The sequence below is a fragment of the Schistocerca nitens genome, chromosome 9, assembly GCF_023898315.1.
Source record: "Schistocerca nitens isolate TAMUIC-IGC-003100 chromosome 9, iqSchNite1.1, whole genome shotgun sequence".
Taxonomy (NCBI): domain Eukaryota; kingdom Metazoa; phylum Arthropoda; class Insecta; order Orthoptera; family Acrididae; genus Schistocerca; species Schistocerca nitens.
In genome coordinates, this window is record NC_064622.1 from 2,297,187 (window position 1) to 2,310,817 (window position 13,631).

The following is a 13,631-nucleotide window of genomic DNA, read 5'->3' on the forward strand; positions in this document are numbered from 1 at the left end:
CTCTCGGAATGTTGCAGGCTCCGTTCATCTCAATTAGCACAGTCTTTTTCAGTTTGCTGCTTCAGTTGTGCCTCATTCTGAACTGCAACCCCATACACGAGTTTGTTAATATCCGGTCATCTGGATGGCCAAGCAACTGCTCCTGCACGACCCATTCACTTATCGGTACCGGTAGAAGCAACACAGATACTCTCCTGCTTCCCGACTCAAATATGCAGGGGCGCCACCGTGCATAAGCCGTAGGTTGGTTCGTGTAGCGAGTGGGACATCATGGAGCACACCAATCAAATCTTGTTCCGTAAACTGGCGATACTCTCTGCCAGTCAGGCGCTGTGGAGCAACATGCTAGCCGAGTAACAGATTGTCCGCTATGCCTCACCAAACGGTCACTGCGAAGCGATGTTGATATCCTCGTACCGCAGTACCCAACGAACAAACAATGGATCAGCAGCATGGCGTTCGAGGAACCACTGACAGAAATCGTGACGCCTAGGGTAGTTTGCATGTGTCAGCTCCTGCACCTTCTGAAGGTGAAATGCTAGCAGGTGGCATACAGTTGACTGAGCAACCCATAAAGTGGTACTAATGGTCGGCTCTTCATCTACCATTTCCAGGATGTTCTCAATATCCACCCCATCCAGTTGAGGCCGACCTAACCGCCGTGCACCACGAATGCCATATTTTCTTGAGTGCCTGCCCACAGCAGTCGGATAGTTCGGTACTCGCCTGCTTGGAAACATTTCCATACACCGTCGTCTTGCTGCTCGTGCACGGCCTTCTGCTGCGCCGTAAAGGAGGCGCATATCGGCGTTTCACTGTCTGAGTACGCCGTTGTACCGTACACAAGGACTGCAGTCGGTGCCCGACAGAATGAATGTATGTAATACGTCCGGAGGCGCTACACTACAACGGCGCCCTAGAGTACAATCAACCAAACCAAAGTCAAGTAAACAAAGGAATTTCGTTCCAGAGTTAACCCAGCAGCGTAGAGGGGTGTGCAAAGCAACATCAGTCGATTTGCAGGCGGACACAACACGCCAAAAGCCTGTACTGTCCCGTGAGGTACTGGCTACCACAAGTGACATTACGCATCATAACTCGGAAATAATGCAATTCAGACATAACTTTATTTCACATTTTACTCTTATTTTGATGGATGCATTGAACCCACGAAGTGTGTACAGTTACTTTTGAAGAACTATGTAAACTTCACCTTTGGATATTTTAAAAATAAAAGTGTTTGAAGAAAATTCTTTTTCATTTCAAAGTTTAGTTAGTCGCTAATGTTGATGACGATGACGGTGGGATGGGGGTATTCCTAGCTAATTGATCACTACATTCAGAGATAATGCTTTCACTAGCTTAAGGGGCTCCGGAACGCTCTATACTTGCAATGTTAAAATAACGCTTATAAATTACATCTTTCCTCACAAAGTATTTGATGTAGGAAGTTGAACTTTTTACAGATTATATATTGGAATATGGGCTACAACTTAACACAGGGATTTTAGAAAATTTTAGTTCAGTTATTAAAGATGATTTTTTTCAATTGTAATGAAAATTCACAACATTTTTTTGCAATTTTTTATTTATATATTCAAAAATATACAGATTTTTGGAAAAAAGCTGTGTTAAATTATGCAGAAGGTACTGTGTAACATTTACTGAAAGTTTGAAACAAATATGTTTGGAAGATCCTTAGAAAACATGTAATTAGTATGAGAAAATAAAAGTTTTGGGAATCGAGCGACAAAGATTGGATTAACTTTTTAGTGCATTCCAGGTCCATAGGATGGATTATCTTCATCCTCTGCAAACTCCTCCTCCAACTTCCTCTTGTTCCTCCTCCTGTTTACTCTTGCTTGTATTTCTAGACTCTTAACAGCCCTTTCTGCAGCCCGAAGGCGTTCCTTGTCTAAAGCAAGCATCGCTCGTACCATGTTAGAACCTATCTTCATTCCCATATTTCTAAATACCTTTGGCTTTCCAACATTTCTCCTTTTCTTAAAAGCCTTCAGAGGATTTCTAATAACTTTACTTTTACTCATTATTATACTTCAACAAAACAGAGACTCAAGAAACAGAATTAATTACGAATATTTTCGAGATAACGACAGAGTAAATAAACATGAAACAATCGACAATCACACCAGCGATATATATTGAACCATCACAGGTTAGCCACAACACATACTTTATCTCACATCACTAAAATGTACCTGATGAACACGGACGTTAATAATAACACCATTTGACAGCAGTTTAACAGCGCCACAGTGGGTCACGCCCATGTAGAACACATTTCAAAAAAAAATTAAAAATAGTTGTAGTCTTCGGAATTGAATAAATTATATATCTATTAAAAGGTAATAGTCTGCAGATTCAGAAAAGGCAAAAAAGTAAAAATTGAACTTTTCATGATTTTGAGCCTTTCCGGAGCCCCTTAAAGGCTAGAGACTTTCCTCTGACAGCCGAGGTTTTCCAGCACCACTTGGAGGTAAACTTGCGAAAACTCCTGCCAGAGAGCAGCACTTGAGCACATCACAGAGGAGAGCCGTTAGTGGTAGGGAGGGAGCGCTCAGTTTGGGTTTTTAGCATTCCGTTCATGAGGCTGACTGAGAGCCCCGAATGCTTAAAAGTTCTGGAACGTTGCTTCGAGCTCGTAAGATGTATAAACCGCATGGCAGGCCTCCTGGATAGGGAAGGCTTGTCTTGATGGCGTACATAATTATTTAACATTTCTTAAGTCCAGAGTGAGCGCCCCCCTGTAATACACACAGATTTTTTTTATTCCAGTATGGAGAGTTTACAAGAATTTACAAGCGTTTGTCAGGCGCTCACGTGCGCGGCCTGAAAATTCTGCTTGGCCACTTTTCGGTTTTAAGTGCGATTTAGTAAGGGTTCACGAACTCGACAGCGAGAAGTCACCCATCACAGTGTGGAGCCATTAGCTATCTTGGTGCGACTGTTACTAAAAGGTAAGCATTTGTTGAGAGCGAATTCAATCGGTGTTTTTGTATGACTTTGATCCTCTTAACTTTGATCCGTTATCGTGGTTTTTTTTATGTGTGGGGGCGATTCATTGACGGGGAAGAGTAGCTGAATGGAACGAAAAGTGTCTTGAAATGCAGTTATAAGATGATTTTCAATAGTCGTAACGGAATATACTCGAATTAAATCATGTGATGCTGACAGAATTAGATTTGATAATGACACACTAAAAGTACAGCATAGGTTTTGCTACTCGGGCTGCAAAACCACAGACGATGTAGAGAAGGTGTAAAATGCCCGTTGGCATGTAAAGGACAAGAGATTCTGAAAAGGAGAAATTTGTTAACATATAATGTTGTTGTTGTTGTGGTCTTCAGTCCTGAGACTGGTTTGATGCAGCTCTCCAATCTACTCTATCCTGTGCAAGCTTCTTCATCTCCCAGTACCTACTGCAACCTACATCCTTCTGAATCTGCTTAGTGTATTCATCTCTTGGTCTCCCTCTACGATTTTTACCCTCCACGCTGCCCTCCAATGCTAAATTTGTGATCCCTTGATGCCTCAAAACATGTCCTACCAACCGATCCCTTCTTCTAGTCAAGTTGTGCCACAAACTTCTCTTCTCCCCAATCCTATTCAATACCTCCTCATTAGTTACGTGATCTACCCATCTTATCTTCAGCATTCTTCTGTAGCACCACATTTCGAAAGCTTCTATTCTCTTCTTGTCCAAACTAGTTATCGTCCATGTTTCACTTCCATACATGGCTACACTCCATACAAATACTTTCAGAAACGACTTCCTGACACTTAAATCTATACTCGATGTTAACAAATTTCTCTTCTTCAGAAACGATTTCCTTGCCATTGCCAGTCTACATTTTATATCCTCTCTACTTCGACCATCATCAGTTATTTTACTCCCTAAATAGCAAAACTCCTTTACTACTTTAAGTGTCTCATTTCCTAATTTAATTCCCTCAGCATCACCCGATTTAATTTGACTACATTCCATTATCCTCGTTTTGCTTTTGTTGATGTTCATCTTATAATCCTCCTTTCAAGACACTGTTCATTCCGTTCAACTGCTCTTCCAAGTCCTTTGCTGTCTCTGACAGAATTACTATGTCATCGGCGAACCTCAAAGTTTTTACTTCTTCTCCGTGAATTTTAATACCTACTCCCAATTTTTCTTTTGTTTCCTTTACTGCTTGCTCAATACACAGATTGAATAACATCGGGGAGAGGCTACAACCCTGTCTCACTCCTTTCCCAACCACTGCTTCCCTTTCATGCCCCTCGACTCTTATAACTGCCACCTGGTTTCTGTACAAATTGTAAATAGACTTTCGCTCCCTGTATTTTACCCCTGCCACCTTCAGAATTTGAAAGAGAGTATTGCAGTTAACATTGTCAAAAGCTTTCTCTAAGTCTACAAATGCTAGAAACGTAGGTTTGCCTTTTCTTAATCTTTCTTCTAAGATAAGTCGTAAGGTTAGTATTGCCTCACGTGTTCCAACATTTCTACGGAATCCAAACTGATCTTCCCCGAGGTCCGCTTCTACAAGTTTTTCAATTCGTCTGTAAAGAATTCGCGTTAGTATTTTGTAGCTGTGACTTATTAAACTGATAGTTCGGTAATTTTCACATCTGTCAACACCTGCTTTCTTTGGGATTGGAATTATTATATTCTTCTTGAAGTCTGAGGGTATTTCCCCTGTCTCATACATCTTGCTCACCAGATGGTAGAGTTTTGTCATGACTGGCTCTCCCAAGGCCATCAGTAGTTCTAATGGAATGTTGTCTACTCCCGGGGCCTTGTTTCGACTCAGGTCTTTCAGTGCTCTGTCAAACTCTTCACGCAGTATCTTATCTCCCATTTCGTCTTCATCTACATCCTCTTCCATTTCCATAATACTGTCCTCAAGTACATCGCCCTTGTATAAACCCTCTATATACTCCTTCCACCTTTCTGCCTTCCCTTCTTTGCTTAGAACTGGGTTGCCATCTGAGCTCTTGATATTCATACAAGTGGTTCTCTTCTCTCCAAAGGTCTCTTTAATTTTCCTGTAGGCAGTATCTATCTTACCCCTACTGAGACAAGCCTCTACATCCTTACATTTGTCCTCTAGCCATCCCTGCTTAGCCATTTTGCGCTTCCTGTCAATCTCATTTTTGAGACGTTTGTATTCCTTTTTGCCTGCTTCATTTACTGCATTTTTATATTTTCTCCTTTCATCAATTAAATTCAATATTTCTTCTGTTACCCAAGGATTTCTATTAGCCCTCGTCTTTTTACCTACTTGATCCTCTGCTGCCTTCACTACTTCATCCCTCAGAGCTACCCATTCTTCTTCTACTGTATTTCTTTCCCCCATTCCTGCCAATTCTTCCCCTATGCTCTCCCTGAAACTCTGTACAACCTCTGGTTCTTTCAGTTTATCCAGGTCCCATCTCCTTAAATTCCCACCTTTTTGCAGTTTCTTCAGTTTCAATCTGCAGTTCATAACCAATAGATTGTGGTCAGAGTCCACATCTGCCCGTGGAAATGTCTTACAATTTAAAACCTGGTTCCTAAACCTCTGTCTTACCATTATATAATCTATCTGATACCTTTTAGTATCTCCAGGATTCTTCCAGGTATACAACCTTCTTTTATGATTCTTGAACCAAGTGTTAGCTATGATTAAGTCATGCTCTGTGCAAAATTCTACAAGGCGGCTTCCTCTTTCATTTCTTCCCCCCAATCCATATTCACCTACTATGTTTCCTTCTCTCCCTTTTCCTACTGACGAATTCCAGTCACCCATGACTATTAAATTTTCGTCTCCCTTCACTACCTGAATAATTTCTTTTATCTCGTCATACATTTCATCTATTTCTTCATCATCTGCAGAGCTAGTTGTCATATAAACTTGTACTACTGTAGTAGGCATGGGCTTTGTGTCTATCTTGGCCACAATAATGCGTTCACTATGCTGTTTGTAGTAGCTAACCCGCACTCCTATTTTTTTTATTCATTATTAAACCTACTCCTGCATTACCCCTATTTGATTTTGTATTTATAACCCTGTAATCACCTGACTAAAAGTCTTGTTCCTCCTGCCACCGAACTTCACTAATTCCCACTATATCTAACTTTAACCTATCCATTTCCCTTTTTAAATTTTCTAACCTACCTGCCCGATTAAGGGATCTGACATTCCACGCTCCGATCCGTAGAACGCCAGTTTTCTTTCTCCTGATAACGACGTCCTCTTGAGTAGTCCCCGCCCGGAGATCCGAATGGGGGACTATTTTACCTCCGGAATATTTTACCCAAGAGGACGCCATCATCATTTAATCATACAGTAAAGCTACATGTCCTCGGGAAAATTACGGCTGTAGTTTCCCCTTGCTTTCAGCCGTTCGCAGTACCAGCACAGCAAGGCCGTTTTGGTTAATGTTACAAGGCCAGATCAGTCAATCATCCAGACTGTTGCCCCTGCAACTACTGAAAAGGCTGCTGCCCCTCTTCAGGAACCACATGTTTGTCTGGCCTCTCAACAGATACCCCTCCGTTGTGGTTGCACCTACGGTACGGCCATCTGTATCGCTGAGGCACGCAAGCCTCCCCACCAACGGCAAGGTCCATGGTTCATGGAGGGATATAATATAAACTCAAATGTTAGGAAGTCCTTTCTGAAGTTTTTTGTCTCGAGAGGGAAGTGATCCGAGGACGACAAGGAGTTCAGGCAAGAAGTTGCAGCTTCTGCATCGTCGTGCTGCAGAAGGAAGTGGAGAATTGGACAGGTAGATCGGATAACTAACGAAGAATGAGACAGAGAATCAAATTAGGGCGAAAGGAAACGTCTGAAATAAGGGATCGGCCGATGCGACACACCCGTGGGCTTCAAGGAATTGTCAATTTGCACGGTGACTGCTCAAGCTTGGAAGAAAAATTCCGTGAGAGTTCCAACTGCTAGGAGGAAGATGGTTTCGAGAAGCTCGTGATAAATTAATGGTGAGTGGGAGGAGGGGGGGGGAACATAGCAAAATAATGATTTCTGATTCTTCTCAGCTGAGCTATATATCAGGCATGAGAAGTAGTTTAACCGCAGTTTTTAAAGATCAGTAATTTGTATGGAATAATATTCTTATAATTAACACACACTGAAATATTAAGTATTTTGAAATTTGTGATTTATAAAACTCAATCAAATACGATTTGAATATTAGGTTATAAACGCAAAACTGTCTGAGATTTTATGAAATTTCTGAAATTCCCTCAGATTTCCCCTATTTTTCCAGGTAAAATGTAATTCCCTGAGAATTCCAGATTTTCCAGAAGAATCGCCACCCTGATGTGGTAATTCGCGGGACTGTTGTGGGAGGGGATGGGGAGGTACTAATTGTAGAACTGGAACAAGGAAAGACCACAGTGAGCAGGTTCGAGAGGACGTACGCCGCAGTAGTTACGCAGGCATGAAGAAGCACGCACAGGACAGACCTACATGGGGAGTTGAATCTAGGCAGCTATCGGGCTGAAGACCACAAGAAGAGCCCACATCTCGTGGTCGTGCGGTGGCGTTCTCGCTTCCCACGCCCGGGTTCCCGGGTTCGATTCCCGGCGGGGTCAGGGATTTTCTCTGCCTCGTGATGGCTGGGTGTTGTGTGATGTCCTTAGGTTAGTTAGGTTTAAGTAGTTCTAAGTTCTAGGGGACTGATGACCATAGATGTTAAGTCCCATAGTGCTCAGAACCATTTTTTTGAACCACAAGAAGAACAACAATGTGTATCAATACCTCTGCCACAACAGCAAACTCTCTTTGTTATAATTACAGCTCGTTTAACCATTAGAATTCGCCTGTCAGTAGGAATAGATAAATATCGATGTCTGATATATTTAAAATCGCTGTACTAAATGTCAATATCGACGATAGATCGAAAGAATAATATCGAAATTTCGATACATCGGTGCAAAAAATTTTTCTTTTAAAATTCATATTATAACTTACGACTGCACGTGTTCCTCAAAACTGTGAGGAGTGGACTTTGTGAACGAAAGCCAAATTTCATTTCTACATTACCTTAATGAAGATTTTATAATGATGTCACGAACTTCTTTCTACACAATATAACACGACTCAAGCCTTATCAAATATGAAACAAATCGCTTCATTTATTTTTTTGTCTCGTTCTCTTCCTGCAGATGAAGCAACATTTCTCAAAACAATAGCGATACCTCCATGCGCACAACTTGAATGAGTAGCTGACGAATGCGGAGCGACTGCTGGACTAGGAGCGCAGCTGACAGGTTCCTCGATGAGCCCGTAGCAGTCCGGCTCAGATCAAAAGTTCTCGTGTGATGAGGTTTTAAACGAGCTTTTAAGTACGCGATATTACCAGAGATTCGGAGTACCTTCTCATAATAACTGCATTTTCATTATAGTTTGATTTAAAATGCTTCCACACGTTAGTTTTGAAAGGCACTTCCTTTTTTTTGTCTTCACAATGAAAAATCATGAATACAAACACACACCGATCAACGAACAACACAAACATAAGAGGTTGCGACAGTTACATTTAAAAAACTTCTGTCAGCCTTACTTTCAGGTAAGAGGAGGTTACGAATGTATACAACTGACAACAATCAAAATTTCTCTAAGAACGTCAACTTAGGAAACTATAAGTACCGTTTGTAATCTCCTCTCTCCTTCCTGATTACGTTTATTGTGCACATTAGTCTTTTATGAAGATTTGAAAGGAGCGAGGATTACAATAAACTTTCTAGTCTACTTAGCTTGTCCTGTATAGTTGGCTCCAGTTCATCTTGACTAGGGGTCTCATTCTTGAAGCTGAAAATTTCACATTTTAGGTCCTGACGGTTGGATTGATCTAAATGAATTTGAAGATTTTTGTTGCAAAATTGTTGTTTTTACGTAAATCTATCTGCTCACATTTTAGTATATCATACAATCTTTTGATTTTTCACATTAACAAAGCCGAAATTACGTTGTTCATAGAAAATACAAAAATACGTCCGATCACATCAGAGGCATGCTTACCACTCTCACACTCTGCGGAAATAACCATATTCCAAAGTGTTTACAATTTTCTTAACAAATGAATTTCCACTAGTTTCTGTTAGATTATTACTTTCGATTATTAATTCGTAAATGAATTCAGAAATAAACATAGTAACCAGTACAGTATTGCGTAATTAATAACACAAATTTTAAGTGTGTGAATAGTTCGTAATTTCAAACGTTTCTTAAAAAAAAAAAATTAACTGTACGTTCAGAACTACCACTTATCGATTATAACATCGAGACTAAAACATTTTATATAGTAATTCATTTTCATAAATTGTAGTTTGAAGTATAACACACGGTGTATAAAATTATATGAAACTTTTCAGAAAAGCAACTGAGATAATAATGACCTGTCCAAAATTCTAAAATAATACTGGTATCGACAACTACTGTTGAGGAAAAGTAATGCTGAGCTATTGGTACACTTAAAATTTCCATTATTAAATACGCAATACTATTCTGCTTACTATGTTTATTTCTCCATTCATTCGTGAAATAATAATCGAAAGTAATAATGTAACAGAAACTAGCAGAAATTCATTTCTTAAGAAAGATTGTAAACCCTTTGGAACTTGGTTTTTCCGCAGAGTGTGAGAGTCGTAAGCATGCCTCTGATGTGAGCCGACGTATTTTCGTATTTTGTTCGAACAATGTAATTTCGGCTTTATTAACGTGAAAAATCAAACGACTGTATGATATATATAGATCTGATGTCAACAATTACCGTCCAATCTCCCTTCTAACAGCTTTATCCAAAATTTTTGAGAAAGTAATGTATTCAAGAGTAGCTTCACATATCTGTAAAAATGAAGTACTAACAAAATGTCAGTTTGGTTTCCAGAAAGGTTTTTCAACACAAAATGCCATATATGCTTTCACCAGTCAAATTTTGAATGATCTGAATAACCGAACACCACCCATTGGGATTTTTTGTGATCTCTCAAAGGCTTTTGATTGTGTAAATCATGAAATTCTGCTAGACAAGCTCAAGTATTGTGGCATGAGTGGGACAGTGCACAAATGGTTTAATTCGTACCTAACTGGAAGAGTGCAGAAAGTTGAAATAAGTAGTTCTCGTAACATGCAAAGATCAGCACATTCCTCAAACTGGGGAACTATCAAGAATGGGGTTCCACAAGGGTCAGTCTTGGGTCCTTTGTTGTTCTTATTATATATTAATGACTTGCCATTCTATATTCATGATGAGGCAAAGTTAGTTCTCTTTGCTGATGATACAAGTATAGTAATCACACCCGACAAACAAGAATTAACTGATGAAATTGTCAATACTGTCTTTCAGAAAATTACTAAGTGGTTCCTTGTAAACGGACTCTCACTGAATTTTGATAAGACACAGTACATACAGTTCCGTACAGTGAATGGTATGATGCCATTAATAAATATAGACCTTAATCAGAAGCATATAGCTAAGGTAGAATGTTGCAAATTTTTGGGTGTGTCCATTGATGAGAGATTAAATTGGAAGAAACACATTGATGATCTGCTGAAACGTTTGAGTTCAGCTACTTATGCAATAAGGGTCATTGCAAATTTTGGTGATAAACATCTTAGTAAATTAGCTTAATACGCCTATTTTCACTCATTGCTTTCATATGGCATCATATTTTGGGGTAATTCATCACTGAGGAATAAAGTATTTATTGCACAAAAGCGTGTAATCAGAATAATAGCTGGAGTCCACCCAAGATCATCCTGCAGACATTTATTTAAGGATCTAGGGATATTCACAGTAGCTTCTCAGTATATATACTCTCTTATGAAATTTGTTATTAACAACCAAACCCATTTCAAAAGTAATAGCAGTGTGCATAACTACAATACTAGGAGAAAGGATGATGTTCACTATTCAAGATTAAATCTAACTTTGGCACAGAAAGGGGTGAATTATACTGGCACTAAAGTCTTTGGTCACTTACCAAATAGTATCAAAAGTCTGACAGATAACCAACAAGTATTTAAGAAGAAATTAAAAGAATTTCTGAATGACAACTCCTTCTACTCCATAGAGGAATTTTTAAATATAAATTAAGAAAAAAAAAACAAAAAAATATTTTAAAAAATTAAAAAATAAAAAATAAAGAAAAACAAAAAACACAATAAAATAAAGTTGTTACATTAACTTAAGTATGTTGTTAAATTAACCTAATTATGTCATGTATTGGAAAATTCGACTCGTTCCACATCATTACGAAATATCGTATTCATGATCCATGGAACTAGTATTAATCTAATCTAATCTAAAATGTGAAAAAATATATTTACCTGAAAACAAAAATTCTACAGCAACAATCTTCAAATTTATTTAGATCAATCCAACCGTGAGGACTTGAAATCCGACATTTTCAGATTCAAGAATCAAACACCTAGTCAAGAAAAACTGGAGCCAACTATCCATGACGAGCTAAGTAAACTAGAAAGTTTATATAATAATCCTCGCTACTCTCAAATCTTCATAAAAGGCTAATGTGGACAGTAGATGGAATTTCAATGTTAAAATAGAAAGTAGATCTGAGTTTTGAGTATTATGATTTAGATGGTGGTAATAATAATATTATCCGATTACATCTCCACGACAGAAGTATATCGGTGCTATCGATACATAGGTTGGGCAAATGTCGATAATAAAGTATTGCGAGACCACGTGTCCGATATATCTACGTTTCGATACATCGCTACTTCGAAGTCCCGGTCCCCAGTTGTCAGTTTTAGTGGGTACCTGTAGCAGGGCTGTAACGTTTTCCCGCCGCTGGCCGCTCACAGGTGGACATCGACGCGGGCAGCCTGCGCGCCACCGGGGTGCGCTACGTGCTGGCCGGCTCCAACGCGACGCTGCGCGCGCGCGCCTCCCGTGACGTCATCCTGAGCGCGGGGGCGGTGGCCAGCCCGCAGCTGCTCATGCTGTCCGGCGTGGGGCCCAGCGAGTGGCTGCGGCCGCTCGGCATTCCCGTGCTCCGGGACCTCAGCGTCGGCTACAACCTGCAGGTGAGCAGCAGCCGGCAGAAGCAGCCGGCCTACTCACTGAGTGAGAACACCCGGTTATTTTGTACCCTTTCCAGCTGTGAATCCTTTTTCAATTGCGTGCAAAATCAAAACCTATCAAATGGCTATACTTGGGGGTACAGTGTAAGAACAGATCAAAATACACATGTGATATTATAATCGAAGGACGTTGGTCACACTATCGAACTTCACAGACGAAGATATGGTAATAAGTGAAGCTAGTACAGCAGACATCCAGTGCTCCAGATGGCTGCGACGTATCACTGTGTATAGGGTGTCGCAATAGGAAAGGTTAGTATTCAGGAGCAAAAAACTCTAGTAAACATAGGCTCTAAAACGCGTACCGTACCTTAAGAGCTACCAGCACTTGTTCAATAAGAGGAGATTTGTATCGCAGCAACGAAGATCAACAAGTCCACCTTTACTAGATTTTCTGCTTCGAATGATCGTTCATGTCATGTTCCTGAATATTGATTATTCCTCCCGGGACACAGTGTATAGTATTGTATGTCCACAAACTTCTAAGAGGTACTCTGACTGTTATACTAGAAACACTTGTTATGTCCGTGATTGAGAAGTTCAATGAACTGCCGTTAGATTATTGCAAGAGTAATTTGTTAAGGTCGTAGACTCTGGCCTAAGTGTGGCTATTCTCATACGTTTTGCTGTTACATACATTTAAGAATGGCATCACAGCGGAAGCTGCATATTAATGGCAACAAAATAAGGGGAAGCTCGTATTTGTGTATTTAATCCGGGGACCTAGAAACGACGGAGAGGCTTCGCCCCACCGTAGCCCTCAGAGGTTCACAACCCCACAACAGGCCACAGCAGTCCACCCACACCACCGCCGGCCACACCGAACCCAGGGTTATGGTGCAGTTCGCCCACCAGTGGACCCGCCCCCCTGGGAACGTCTCATAACCACACGACCGTAACCCCAGATGTTTGCGTGGTAGAGTAATAGTGGTGTACGCGTACGTGGAGACTGTTTGCGCAGCAATCGCCGACACAGTGTAACTCAGACGCAATAAGGGGAAACAGCCCGCATTCACCGAGGTAGATGAAAAATCGCCTTAAAAACCATCCACAGACTGGTTGGCACACCGGACCTCGACACCAATCCGCCGGGCGGATTCGTGCCGGGGACCGGCACAGCTTCACGCTCGGGAAGCAGCGCGTTCGACCGCGCGGCTAGCCGAGCGGGCAAAGAGGAAGTTTACTTCAACCAATGTGAAACATGCCAGAATTTAATACAGAATCGCGTTTATTCAAATTTCCAAGTAGTTTGCGTCTCAATTATTTAATTACATTTATAGAACACGTTGCGACATACAGCCATCATCAGATGCCAATAAACAACAATGCCCCCCATATAGAGTCTCATGTTGGAGCAATACCATCTGCGTCACAAACAACCAATATCATCTAACTGGATTTAAATAAATTAAATGAGCGAGCTAGAAAGGAATTGGAATGAAGACTGCACACCAGATCGCGAACTCAAATGTGGAATTTATTTCTCCTACTAGTTTTTTTCTCTAG

At 40.5% G+C, this 13,631-nt stretch overlaps 1 protein-coding gene across 1 annotated transcript in view; it reads left to right on the forward strand.

Annotated features, from left to right (window-relative positions):
• Positions 1-13,631, forward strand: part of LOC126203453 (glucose dehydrogenase [FAD, quinone]-like) — a 64,851-nt gene that overhangs the window by 34,950 nt on the left and 16,270 nt on the right. Inside the window, exon 4 of the mRNA XM_049937770.1 lies at positions 11,847-12,068. Coding sequence (XP_049793727.1) covers positions 11,847-12,068 — 222 coding nt within the window. The remainder of the gene's footprint in view (positions 1-11,846; positions 12,069-13,631) is intronic.